The sequence below is a fragment of the Falco cherrug genome, chromosome 6, assembly GCF_023634085.1.
Source record: "Falco cherrug isolate bFalChe1 chromosome 6, bFalChe1.pri, whole genome shotgun sequence".
Taxonomy (NCBI): Eukaryota; Metazoa; Chordata; class Aves; order Falconiformes; family Falconidae; genus Falco; species Falco cherrug.
Window position 1 is genome coordinate 75,231,539 of NC_073702.1, and position 13,053 is coordinate 75,244,591.

Sequence of the window (13,053 nt, forward strand, 5' to 3'; positions counted from 1 at the left end):
GAATGCAAATGGAGATTTTTAGTTGAAAATTGAAAAAGATAAATGTAGGTGTCTGTGTAATGTTTAAGAAGGTAACTAAGCTCCTGGTAGAGTCAGCAGAGTTCTCGGTGCTGGAGCCTAGAGGACTTTGCCACTGCTAAGGGCAGGATTCAGGTACCTAAACATAGGTTTGGGGCTCATCTGAGGTGCCTTTAAGTCCCCTCCATGGCTTCCAGTGGTGTCTCCAGGAACACTCTCCATGAACAACTCCTATCATATCTACCATCTGATGCCTTAAATATCCTGGAACCTGTCAGGTAACAAGAGGTGCTCTTCTTTAGGGAATCAAATTGTGCTCTGTGTGCCCAGTTCAGAGAGGGCCAAATTGCCTTCCACCCAATACTGACTGTATCCATCAACTATAGCAGAAGCTTAATGCCAAGTGCACACACATACACAACCCTACACAACCTACATTTTGTTGTCTAAGTTCGAAGCTGACTTTCAGCTCTAGGATATTCCTGGCACCAAAAATAGCCTGACACATCTTTAGGAGGCAACGTAATTGAGTCCTGCAACTCCGTACTGGAACAGTATACCTTGTAAATCAGTGGTGTGAAATAGACATTTCAGGATTAATTTCCTTCCACATATTTTAGACATCTGTTTTTGCAGAAAGCCCTAAAGGGGCTTTTCCTAAAGCATAGCCTGTGGATTCTTTCCGAGAGCTGCCTAGGCAAAACTGATGTTCATTTTTTAGGAAATCTGAGAGCATAACTTTCATAACTGTAATGACATTAACTTAATATCTTGCCATGACAGGATTTTTGTGGAGGACGAAGTAGACTGGAATTCTGGTGGAAATATTGTGATCAGCTCTTCCTCCTATGAAGCCCACCAAGCTGAAGTAGTTACACTTAAAGAAGTCAATGGTCATAGCATAAGAATTCATGAACGCCTTCTGCACAGGCACATTGGTAAGGAATCTGCCTTTCCATTTGAGAGTTTTCTTCTGAAGTATTGACTTTCCCTTTCATACCTCACCAAGATCAATTTTACTTTATTGAGGTATTTTCATGTCTTCCTCCATTTGCTTTTTCTTTCTGTTTTGATCTGCTAAAAACATGATCCTCAATATTGCGCAGAATGGCTGATTCTAACATAAATTTCTGGGAATAAAATTAATGCTGAATTCAGTGCTGAATAATTTCAGAAAACTTTGTGGTGTTTCGTGTTTTAAGTAGAACTGGTTAACAAAGAAAGAAAGTAACTGAAAGTAAAGGGAAAAAATACAGGTTTTTTGAAGACCATTTGCACAATTTTTGTCATTTTTCAAAACCTGAAAAATTAAAAAAAATCCTTTTTTTCAAATTTCAAAATAGTTAGATCCATGGAGTTTTAAGTGCAAAATTTTACCAATTTCATGGCATGAAATTAATATATTTGTAATCCAATATGTAAATAAACATAAAATATGTATGTAACTCTATTTCCTGTGTAGATTATATGGGATCTGTATTTAGGTGGAAAAATAGATTATTTAATTTTATTTCAACCTATAAAGTAAATCTATCACCATCTATTTAACAAAATAAAAAAACTTCTATTAACAGATCAAATTGTGAAGTTCCAAACCCAGGATTTTTCCTGTGTATAGCAATGTATTTTTTAATTCAGTCTTTAGTCAAGTTAATTGGCATGGAAGTTAGTAGGATGGATAAAAAGGTTCAGAAACAACGTGTGGTTTAATTGGCTGTACCTGTGCTAACACTTGGAACTGGGCCCTATTCTACAATTGTCCTCAGTGTTAAATGCTAGTAGCCTCCATGGCACATTTTGTGTGACAGTTGCATTTGAAAATAATAATAATAAAAAAAGTAGTTCAAAAGATAACACATCTAGACTCCATTTCCAGTAGTTTGTACATTGCCTTTCTTTTTTTGTGAGGGAAGGAAGAACCCTGCCAGTCAGTCTTGGGGCCAGAGAATGGTTCTTAACCTATTTTCTCAGCTAATGTAGATATAATAAGAGTATCCTGAGATGAAATGATTGCATACACATTGAGTACTGCAGCAGTTGTTAGATATAGCTGGAAAAAAAAAAAAAAAGAAAAAAAGGACTCACGGGAGAACTGAGCTACATAAATACTGGGATTCACCTGGGCAAATGTAGATATCTACAGTAAATGTTCACACATGAGCTAGTCAATCTCAGCTCCCTTGATAATCAAAGCAAAAAACCACATACTTCTTGTTTCTATTTAATCTCCCCCTAAAGCAGATGTGTAAAATAGATAACAAATCACACTTGAGAATTGCCTATTGCTCTCCATTGTGCATAAAACCAGTTTGGATAAGTAAATCATATCTGTAGGTATCTGAAGTCACCTGAGTCTAATTCCAAGCTAGACATCTGCATAAACTCTCTCAAAAGTCTCGTTTAGGAAGGCTTTGTTTAGAAAATGCACACAACCACAACAAGACTCCGTGCAAGTTGTTTTTAGCATTGTCATTGGTCTGATCCTAATGAGAATTCATGGAGATCAGCTCTGCAGCATACTGAAGAATAACTCCAGCACATATAGCTTAGAAAAGATGAAGTGTGAATCTGTTCATTGATTTGGCGTCTGCACACCGCAGGGAAAAGGTTTAGCACATTCTTTTTCTAAAAATGAAAAATGTTGGTAAAATATAAGTGCGTGGTGAATATTTGATGGGCAGGTGGCCTTTCTGTTTTTGTGTTGATGCATGTAGGTTGTGCTGGAGGAAAAACACACCTGAATGTCAGCGCATATTCTGAAGAGAGGCTGAGCATAAGCTGTCAGGCTTTATGTCCCTCAAAGCAATGGTTTATAGGTATGATAGACACTTATCACATTTTCTTTCTTGAAACTCTCCAGGGCATTCCCATGACACAGAAGACGGTAGACGCATCCCTTTGGCTGCGGAGGTTGGACTCTTAACACGGAACATACAGATAAAATCTGATGTGGTTTGCACTGGGAGGATGCTGGTGGGACGTTTTACAGACTCTGGTGGAAGAGAGTTTGAAGGTACTTGAGATTCACCTGTCCTCCTTGACCAGACCAGTTCTGCCTGAGAAAGTACAGTCTAAGAACGGATGTATCCGTTCACATGTGCTGTGCAACTCTAAGTGAACTATGACTCTGCAACATGTATGAAACTTGAGTGCTAATAATATTTCATACATAATGGGATATATTTTAGGAGGGTCTGTTCTGTGGTTAGATGTTTTCTGCTGTAACTTTATATATATTTATTATCAAATATCCATTGCTGGCAATACGCTGGCAAAGACTGCCTGCTATTATATGCCTGAGTACTGTTTAGATGGCTGTCACCCTTACCAGTTCTGAAGTAATTTTGTAAGCTTCTGTTTCACTATAGTTATCTCATTGCAGGTGTCCTTCAAATCTTAAATACAGAATTTTTGAACTTTGGGCCTCCTCAGCTTTCTGCCGTCGAATTCAGGAACATATCTCAAAAGTCCTCAGTGGTGTCATCCAGCATCAGTAGTAGCTGCGGAGCTGGCATTAAAGCGGTCATGAGCAGCTGGATCTTGTTGCATGATAACATGGTGTTCAATACAGTTGGACCTGGCATTGATTTGGAAGGGCAAAATCATTCTCTCATCAGGAACCTTGTTATTCTGAGCAGGCAGCCAGAAGGCTCACTAAACTGGGTTGCTGCCATCAAGGTGAACCTTGTAATTGGTGTCTCGCTCTGTGGCAATGCTGTGGCAGGATCTGAGCGAATTGGCTTCCATGTCAGGGGCCAAGATTGTTTGTTAGATAGAGAGTACTGCAGTGAAAATGTGGCTCATTCATGTCTCCATGGTATTCATCTCTATCAGGAAGATGGATTTCAGACCTGCACGAGAATCACAGGCTTTCTATCCTATAAGAATTATGACTATGGTGTCATGTTCCATCTTGGAAGCAGCGTCGTCATGGACAATGTGGTGCTGGTGGACAACACCGTGGGTCTCATGCCAGTAGTGTACTGTCTCTACGCCATGCAATGCCACACAGGGAAAAGATTCATAGAGCTTAGAAACTCCATCATTGTGGCAACAAGCTCAACTTTTGACTGTATCACAGACAGGATCAAGCCTCACTCAGCTGATCTAACAGCCAAGGATCGACCACCATCCTACCCTCTAAGAGGCCGTGTTGGGATTTTATGGCCTACATTTACCACTGTTCTCAGCCAAAGGCCAGAAAACCCATGGCACAAGACTGGGCATTGTCCAAAAGTCCTGGGGCTCATGAAGCTGAAAGGTTGGTCTTCCATGTCCACTAGGCAGACTATTCTGTCACTGCTTTTCTTGACTAATTTAATTTTTCCAATTGAAGTTACAGCTTTCCACACCACAAGTGGTCATGGTGGAGAAATCCAAGCCTCAGTGGAATTAGTAACAGAATTGCTCACCAGTTTGATACGTTCATTAAAAAGAAATTAATTATTTGGTATTTTTCATTTACTGCATTTACTGCAGGATAATTATGTCATGTGCTAATGTATATATTTTATCTCAAACATGCCTGCCTTTTGTACTATCTATTTTTCCACCTGATTCATCTCTCTGATCTACAGTTACCTCTAGCTAAATAAAGATAACAAGTTTGAGAAGTGAATAGCACACTTTGTATAGAATTTGCGTAGAACATAATGACTACAGCTGCACAGAAACAGTTATGGCTTTTATTGTTAGAAGGGATTGCACAAGAGGAATAAAAGTCAGTTATGTATCCCTCGTCTTTGGTTCAAATGAATTTTACAGTCCCCAGAGTAGTATTTGCATTTAGCAGAACCTAAATAGCTGCTTGCCATGGTGGGATCTAAATACCTCAGTTTTTCATGCCTTTATCCCTCATTGCTACCTACTTCTGTAAGAAAATACATTATCCTCTTTTTACTGAAGAATAAGAGAATCAGAGAAAGACAAACAGAATTGCCTAGGGTATTGCAGAAAACTTGCGGCAAAACCATGGATTTTGTAGCTGCGTAACAGTTCAGTGCCAGAGCCAAGCCTGTGTTACCAGACCCAGCTCATTTTCTGTTCTTATCTGGCAAGTGGATAAACTGTCCAAGGCATGTTGTCATTAGACTGGTTCTTACTCATTCAGATGAAAATTTCTTAATCATTCTTACTTTTGTTTCTTTCTCAGTTACCATTTTGTTTGACTTCATTTCATATGGGTATGACTTGGCTTGTGTCAACTTAGGACGTAACTTGGCTACAAAATATTCTAAAGCCAACTGAGGATCTATGATCAAGCAATTATTCTGATACAAAAATTATTTGTACATATATATATGTATACACACACACACACACATATGGGAGCAATTTAACATGGAAAATGTCATAGAGCCTTTCTTTCTCTACTTCTGGCACTTCCCCAACCACTTTTCCTCACTTGATCTTCTCTTAATCCCTGGCAGAAGTCACCTTTACTGGTTTTACAAAAAGCTGCTACAGTGAAGACAGGGATGTCTGCATCATGTCAAATGCTGACCATTTAGGCATCATGCCTCTTATCACAGCAGAGTCATCAAGGATGTTACATGTCAATGAGAGGGACAAGTTCTACTTTCACCCAACAAGGTAATATGTTTCATTTTGAACTATATTTTTCAATGGCTTGTGGGGGAAAAAAAAAAAGAAAAAGAAAAAAAAAAGAGCACCCTCAGTTTTGGGCCCATCTTCACCTCTGTATCAGCTGTTTTTTTTTATTGTCTTACAATGATTTTAAGCAATTAGCTTAGACTGGATGTCTAGCTGCAGAGCAGTCCCATTCTTTGTCTCTGTCTCTGCTTTTGTACTGCTCCTGTCTGTCAAAAGTCAGGCTCAGCCATCAAACAAACATGCACAGAAAAACTGAAATCCAGGGGGGAAAAAAAAAAAAAGCAAAGAAAAAAAGAAAAAAAAGAGAAGAAAAACCTTAGCAAACTTAGTCTAGGGCAATTTTTGAAAATTTAAGGTTCAGATTCCATCAAGGTGCTTCTCCAGAATAATCCTCTCGGATTTCCCTTTTTACTGACATTTGTATAGCAGAACAAGCCCCACATATCCCATTTCTTAAAACTCCATCCTGAGCACCTCTGAATTCTCAACCGCAAGCTTCAGAAAATGTCAGGACCTCCAGCAAAAAACCCTGAGATACGGAATGTCCTTTTGATTGGGGAAGCGGAGCTTGATTTTTGCCTGCGAGATCACATTGGAAATGTTGGTCAGTACCAGGCAGGCTGTGAGATGTCAAATGATTGCCAGAACTGCTCCTGCCCAGGGAGAATATCGTCTGTGCATGTAGAAACATGGAAGAGGGAGGGAAAAGCTTCATCTATAACCTTAAAACACTGCTGGTTGCAGCAGTTTAAACATACCACGTCCAATGGAAACCACATGCCTATTTATTTATTACAACCAGAGAACACAGCACAGAGGCTATGTCAGGAAAGCCTTGAAGTAGCAAAAAAATCCAGCATGGACTCCACTTGCCAGTCAAAAATAATTGGAGGTGTCCCACACTGCTATGTTTAGAGCCCCTCCAGCCTTCTGCCAGAATTTTTGCTTTTTGCTCTGGGCATTAGTTTGAGTGTAGATTTCTGAGACCTGTCCAGCTTGTCAGCTCCCATTATGTTTCACTTTTGTGTCCATCCCACAATATTATGCTATTAGTGAGCTGCTGAATACAGAGTCCACTGCAAGGGCTGGTGATTTTCAAACATGATGAATGCATATGGATAACTGAATGCTTTCCTAGTAGTCTGGCAAACCTCTGCGGTGATTACATCCCTCAGTACTCCTTGTGCATTATCTGCGTGCATTTATTTAATCCACCTCTGCAGCTGCTGAGCTTGACCTGGGCTGTGGCTGCATAACAATGCTTCAGCATCCTGGAGGGATGTCTTGGTGGATATGTCCTGTCAAAGAGAAGGTGAGAATTGCCTTAGAGCAAGAGAGGAAATGGAAACATCAGACAATACAGCAACACCATGAGATACTTTGCTTGTCCTACTAGTAGACCTAACCAGCTGAAACGCTGGATCTTCTGAGAAATGTCCAGGAATTGAACTAGCTGTCAGGATCAGAGGAACTATCTTTGTTCTCCATCTATTTTGAGCTGTGTTTGCTGGGGGCATTGTCCCATTTGTTTCTCTGCCATTCCTGTAAACCTCTACATTCAAAATACCAATAATTGAGTTGTTCCAATCTGAGCACAAGAAATTCTAATTTTTCTTCAAGACCATGTAGTAATCTGAAGATGTTTTCCTGGACTTCTCTGGATTACAAGTCATCGTCTTTCATTGTATTTTGTAATAGGAATGATATGGCCACTTGGCTAGTTCCTTTAAGCTGTGTTAAACCTTTAGTCAAAATGCAGTTAAAAGCACTTAAAATTCTCAAAATGTGATTTAGCTCACTGCACTTCAGTGATCAAAAAATTAAGTGTATAATCTAAAGAAAACACTAAATTCTTTCTGTAGTCAATAGAGACCCTTGTCTAGGAAATGATTAATCTCAACTGTCACATATATGTCTCAGGTGAGGTGAGCTCTCCTCCAACAAACATGTCCTGTTGCAGATACCTCCCTCCATGGATGCCAGTTTTTAATGATTTACATAGACATTTATAGCCTTTTTTGTCTGCTTCAAGCCACTAAAGTTACAAATCCCTCCTGAGAGTATACTGATGATAAAATTAGATAAACTTTTTTTGAAATTAGATGTAACTTGATGAAATACAATATCATGGCATCCAAAAAGAGCTTTGTCCTTGTTTGGACTAATGCTCTGAAACGCTAACCTGATTAGTCTTATTTTCAAAGTATGGTTTAGTTCTATTCTTAGGACCTGAATCTGTCATTAGAAAGAGAGAAGTAGCTATTTGTTGTCTGGGAGACAGTACTGGTTGAGTAATCAGTTACTACTAGATATGTGTGATTAGGTGATGAAACCCTGGCTCAGGTGTACCTTTGGGGTGAAATCCATGTGCAATTCACTTTAAGACCATCAAAACCACGAAAGTTACATTGAATCTCCAAACCCATCTTTGTATTAAAACATAAATTAGGACAATAATCCTTTCAGACACAGTCCCAAACACCTGATTATGAAAGAACAGCAACAACAAACAAAACAGGGTTATAAACATAGCAATCCTTATGCACTGTGTCCTATTAGAAAGTTATTTCTCTTTCAAGTTTGCTTCTGCTTTAGAAATGTTAAGTGGCTCCTTCACCTGCAACAAGCTTCTCTGAATCCTTAGCAGAAGTCTCTTTAATTTGTTTCTTATGGTTATGTTAATACTAGCAAATTAAGTAGAGCCAAGGAACTGGCCATCAGAACTTGAGTTTTAGCACTGTTCAACTCTTAGCATGGTCACTGGCTTGTTTTTGACATGAGCCAGCTAGCGTTGACCCAACTAGTGTCATAGCTCAGGAACTGCTCAAGGACTTTTCTAAACTGATAGTTTGAATGTGACCATCCTGTTTTGAATGCTAAAGGAATTTAACTCTACAAACATGGACAGACTGTACCAGCTGATCTAGGAAAAGCATGGGTTCTGAAACTGGCTAACTTGGATAGATGGACCCTCTGTGGCCTGACTGTAAATCTTCCTCCTGCTTGTTCCAGGAGTCTCCAAGCTTTTGTTTAAGATGTGTGTGCCCTTCTGGCTCCCTTTCTCATATATTCTGCCATTTAACCTTGCTTCATGCTTTCATCTGCATAAATATAGTTGTTTATGGGAAGGTGCAATTTTCTGACCCTTCAGAGGGCTTTCCCATTCCAAAGTGCAGAGGTAAGAGCAAGGCAAACAGGTACTACTGGGCAGCCAGCGCTTTTTAACAAAATACTACGTACAACACACACCAATCTTTAAGCAATAACTAAACAATCCATCATCTGGTGGATGTGAAAGAGCAATGCCTGTTCTGTATCAGCACTGTACACTGCAGCACAGATATTCCTCGTTGCTTCGTGCCATAACAGCCAATACATGTTTCTCCTTCACTCAGCAACTACAGGTTTCATCTGCGTGGTTATATTGATGGTTGCATCATTGCAGTTCCTCAAATCAGAAAAGCCAAAAAGGATCCAGAGTTACTCAAACTGCAACTGTATAGCTGGTTTTAAGGACAGTGATGGTCCACACTGGCCAAAACCAGCCCCAAGGAGGAAGACATATGGAAATAGAAGTTATGTTGGAAAGAAGATGACTTTCTCTGTCCAAACCCAGCCAACATTTGGAAAGAGAGGATGTTGAGTTGTTGTTTTTTTTTTGTCAGTTTGGATACAAACAGGCCAAAATATCAATATTGCTGCAGAATTTCTTTGCAGAGTATGCCAAAGTATGCTTAGGTTTCTTTCATTTTCACTAATTTTCCATTTTTTACTTTTCTCGGGCATGTGAGTTCATCTGGTAAATATTAAGACATTGCATGTATGTGCAGGAGTGTTTGTTTCCAGTGTAAATAAATTACAAACAAGAGCACAAAATGTTTCCTTTGTTCTCTTCTCCATAATAACATTACCTCTCCTACCTGTCAGTGTACAGACTTCTGAAGACACCATGTTCCCTGAAAAGAGATGCAAAGGCTCGAGGAAGGCGCTTTTCAAGGATTTGGATGGAGGTGTCTTGGACCTAGATCCACCTGTTTCTGTTTTCCCAAAGTCAGAATTTGAATGGATACAGTTCTACTTGCAAGCTGGTAAGTACCTGTGCTGTCAGCAGTGCTTGCAAAGTCATGCATACATTTGACCCATGGGATACAATTTCACCCCAGGCTTTCACTGAGACCTACAGCTGAGGACGAGATGGTGGTGGTCCCAGATTGTGTGATGCCTTTCCAGGATGGATGTAGTGAATTATAGTGTAGAAGTCTGGCAGGCCTCATTGCACTGCTCCGTGTCCACCAGTGCCTCTCTGCCTTCTTGCAGAATCATGTCACCTGGCATCCTTAAGCCCCTTTGGGGTTTAATTAATTCACTTTAAGACCAGAACAGAACTTATGTGCCCTTTGCAAAACCCTCTGGGACCACTGACACATGCCGTGTGAATGCTATGTAAGTGCAAAACAATAACAATAATTGGCCCAGCAAGGATTTTCATCCGTATCCCACTGAGGAGACAATCAAGCTCAAAACCCACTCCAGAAGTTTAAAGAACGCTCCCTCTGGTTTAAAAAGGCCCATTCTGCTCAGTAACCACTTTCTGAAGGTTCACACAGCAAGGCTCCATTCTCATCCTGATTAAAACTCTGCTCTCTGATTCCAAATAAACTCTTTAATTAGAATTAGCGTTTCCTGTGCCTGCTGCTGAAGGCGGACATTTTGCTGAAAAGGCGCATCATGTGTGACTTCAGCGGTATGGGAGACTGATGGAAGGGACTGTAATTAATCCTGTTTTCCATCCCACTCTAATACTGATTAAACACCAGAACTTTAATCTTTAAACAAAATGCCTAATGTGTACCCAGTAAAGGCTTTTCCTCTAAGGATCCCACTCGAACTGGCTGCTTACAGGGCTGATTAATGTGTTCTTTAGTTGTAAACACACTGGTTTTTACTCCACCTTTTCTGTCCTGACTATGAATTGCATGCAAGTGCGATACCCTAGCGGTATTACCACTTAACACCTGCATATTAATGCATACATCTTTTTGCATACAGAACATGGATTTTATTTACATTCATACCATTTTTAACACACCCTGGTACACAGTCACAGGCGTGCCAGGAATCTGCACCATCTAAAGTGCACTGACAGTGCAACCTGCACTCCACAGGGTTTATCTTCTTGTGGAATGGAGGTGACAGCATATGGTAAACGCTGCCTGCTTCTGAGGCTGTAACAAAATTGCTGTTTTCTTCTTGCTGCCCAAATATGAATGAAGATCTTTTTTCCCCCTGCCTTCACAACTGTGTGTTAAATTCCTCTGTATTTCCCATTCTGACCTGCAGTTCCTTTCCTCTCGATGTTGACATTTGGAAAGGCACAGCCTGATGTGCAGGTGAATTCATAGTCACCTTCTTCCCTTCTCTACCCCCTCCTCCTCCTTCTTGAAAGTTGCAGTATGGAGTATTTTGCACATTGCAACACAGGCTCTCGTGCTAGACAAGCAGGAGAAAACGCTCGCCTTTCCTGCCCCCACAGGCCTTCCATGGGGCCAGATTCACCCTTGGCATGACAGTGCTTCAAGGCCAGTGGAGATGGTGGTGTTATGATGTTGTTGAGCAGCTTTTGGCTTTAATATCTGCCTTTCTGAAGTACTGCCTTTCCTGAATCCAGATGACCATTTGGTACTTACGTTATCTGAGTGGTCAAGACCCACCTGCTGAGTCTCTCATCCATGTGTCCACCTGGTACCTTTTGTCCCTGAGTTACCACTCAGGTTACCAGTGGCAAACCTAAGTAATTCTGACCACTTCCAGCAGCTTCATCAGAGCACTGCAATGCAGTGGCTAGTTCTCTGCTAGCCTGACTAACCACAGAAACAAGAGATAGACTTTTCAGGTAGCTACACAACATCCTTGCCATTCCCTTGTGAGGGACACAAGTTTCTTTGAGACTTAAGAGCTCTGGCTTTCCACATCCTCTTAAGTACACCTTTATGCAGGTGCATATATATATACATTCCCTTTAAGCTTCCAGTTTGGACAATCAGCTTAGAAATTATTTGCCCTCAGCCATTCCTAGATATTTTGATTACTCCAGGGGGAGCAAACCAAAACATGCGTTATACTTGAGGGATGCAAAAGCCAGGAAGATGCTTTCTCAGAAGAATACATAGGGAAGAAGCTGTGAGAGCCATAACTGAGGCACAGGGGATCATTCAGTTTGATATCAATGCCTCTGAATTTGCATGACATCTTTTATTGAAAATGCAATCAATATAGAATATGTGTTATATATTATTTATATATGTGTGTGTGTGTATGCAACAGGCAAGGAAGGGCCGCTTTGCTTCTTGAAATCTGCCCACTGCAGGTGGGCAGTAGCAAGCCATGCAATGTATAATTAATTATGTACCCACTTTTTTTTTTTCTTTTGTCTTCCTGTGTGCTTGGTCTTTTGTCTTTCTGGGTTCCTCCTGTGTGCTTGATCTTTTATGTGCTGTCTTAGTTCTTTGGGTAAGGGACCAGGTCTTCTTATTTTGGCTTTCTGTAGAAGCAGAGTTGTTCACGTGAAACTGAAGGTTTAGTTTTCTGGATAAACAGAGAATTCAGAAAAAAACCCCAACAAACCAGGAGGGAATAGATAAAAGATTTTTGTTATTATTATTTCTACTAAAAGAAAAATGAGCAACAACAAAACTGGTTTTGAGTTAAACAAAGCATAATTATTTTTCAATCTAAAGGTACTTTTTGCTTTTTTCTTTTAAATATAATGCTGCGAAAGTTTAGAATGAAATGTTTTCCAGCACGCACACCCCTGAATCATTTATGAGGAACTTTCACAGTATCATTTTTCAAATTATCCAAAACAATTTAATGAGTTTAACATGAATTTGTAACTATTTTAATCTCTTTGAGCTGCCATTTTTGGATGACAAAATGTTTTTCTCTCAAAACTCATCTCTATACCAAACCTCTTACAAAAGAGCTTGGGGCCAGGCCTGGAGCAGCAAATGGTACCACAATACAGGAAATACCAGAATCACAACCTGTACAGCAGAACTAGCTATAAACATGCGTGTGTCTAGCTGAGGAATGAAGGGTAAATGAACAGTTTGTGTACTCAGTTGAGTTCTGTGTCCACATTAAAAGCCCTACTCCACGAAGGAGACCTGATACAACCATCACTTCTACAGTTAGTTTCGACCATTTGCTGGCTACCCGCAATATTTATAGGGCTCTGTTTATTGTACTGCCTCATGCCTGTAATCTGACAACACACAACTCCCAGAGACATTGAAGTTTGTTGCCTTCCCTTGGTGGAACTGTAGCTGAAGGCCAGAGGCTGGTAGAAGATTCAGCTGACCCCACTTCCATTGTCTTCAGTGTCCTTTCTAGTGAACAAAGCGAGATGGACACCTTAAGGGC

General features: G+C 40.2%; 1 protein-coding gene across 4 annotated transcripts in view; it reads left to right on the forward strand.

Annotated features, from left to right (window-relative positions):
* Positions 1–13,053, forward strand: part of PKHD1 (PKHD1 ciliary IPT domain containing fibrocystin/polyductin) — a 281,171-nt gene that overhangs the window by 194,454 nt on the left and 73,664 nt on the right. For all 4 annotated transcript variants that reach the window (XM_027808650.2, XM_027808649.2, XM_027808651.2 and 1 more), the window contains 5 exons: positions 802–956; positions 2,879–3,031; positions 3,401–4,279; positions 5,448–5,610; positions 9,559–9,719. In XM_027808650.2, the coding sequence (XP_027664451.2) occupies positions 802–956; positions 2,879–3,031; positions 3,401–4,279; positions 5,448–5,610; positions 9,559–9,719 (1,511 nt within the window). The remainder of the gene's footprint in view (positions 1–801; positions 957–2,878; positions 3,032–3,400; positions 4,280–5,447; positions 5,611–9,558; positions 9,720–13,053) is intronic.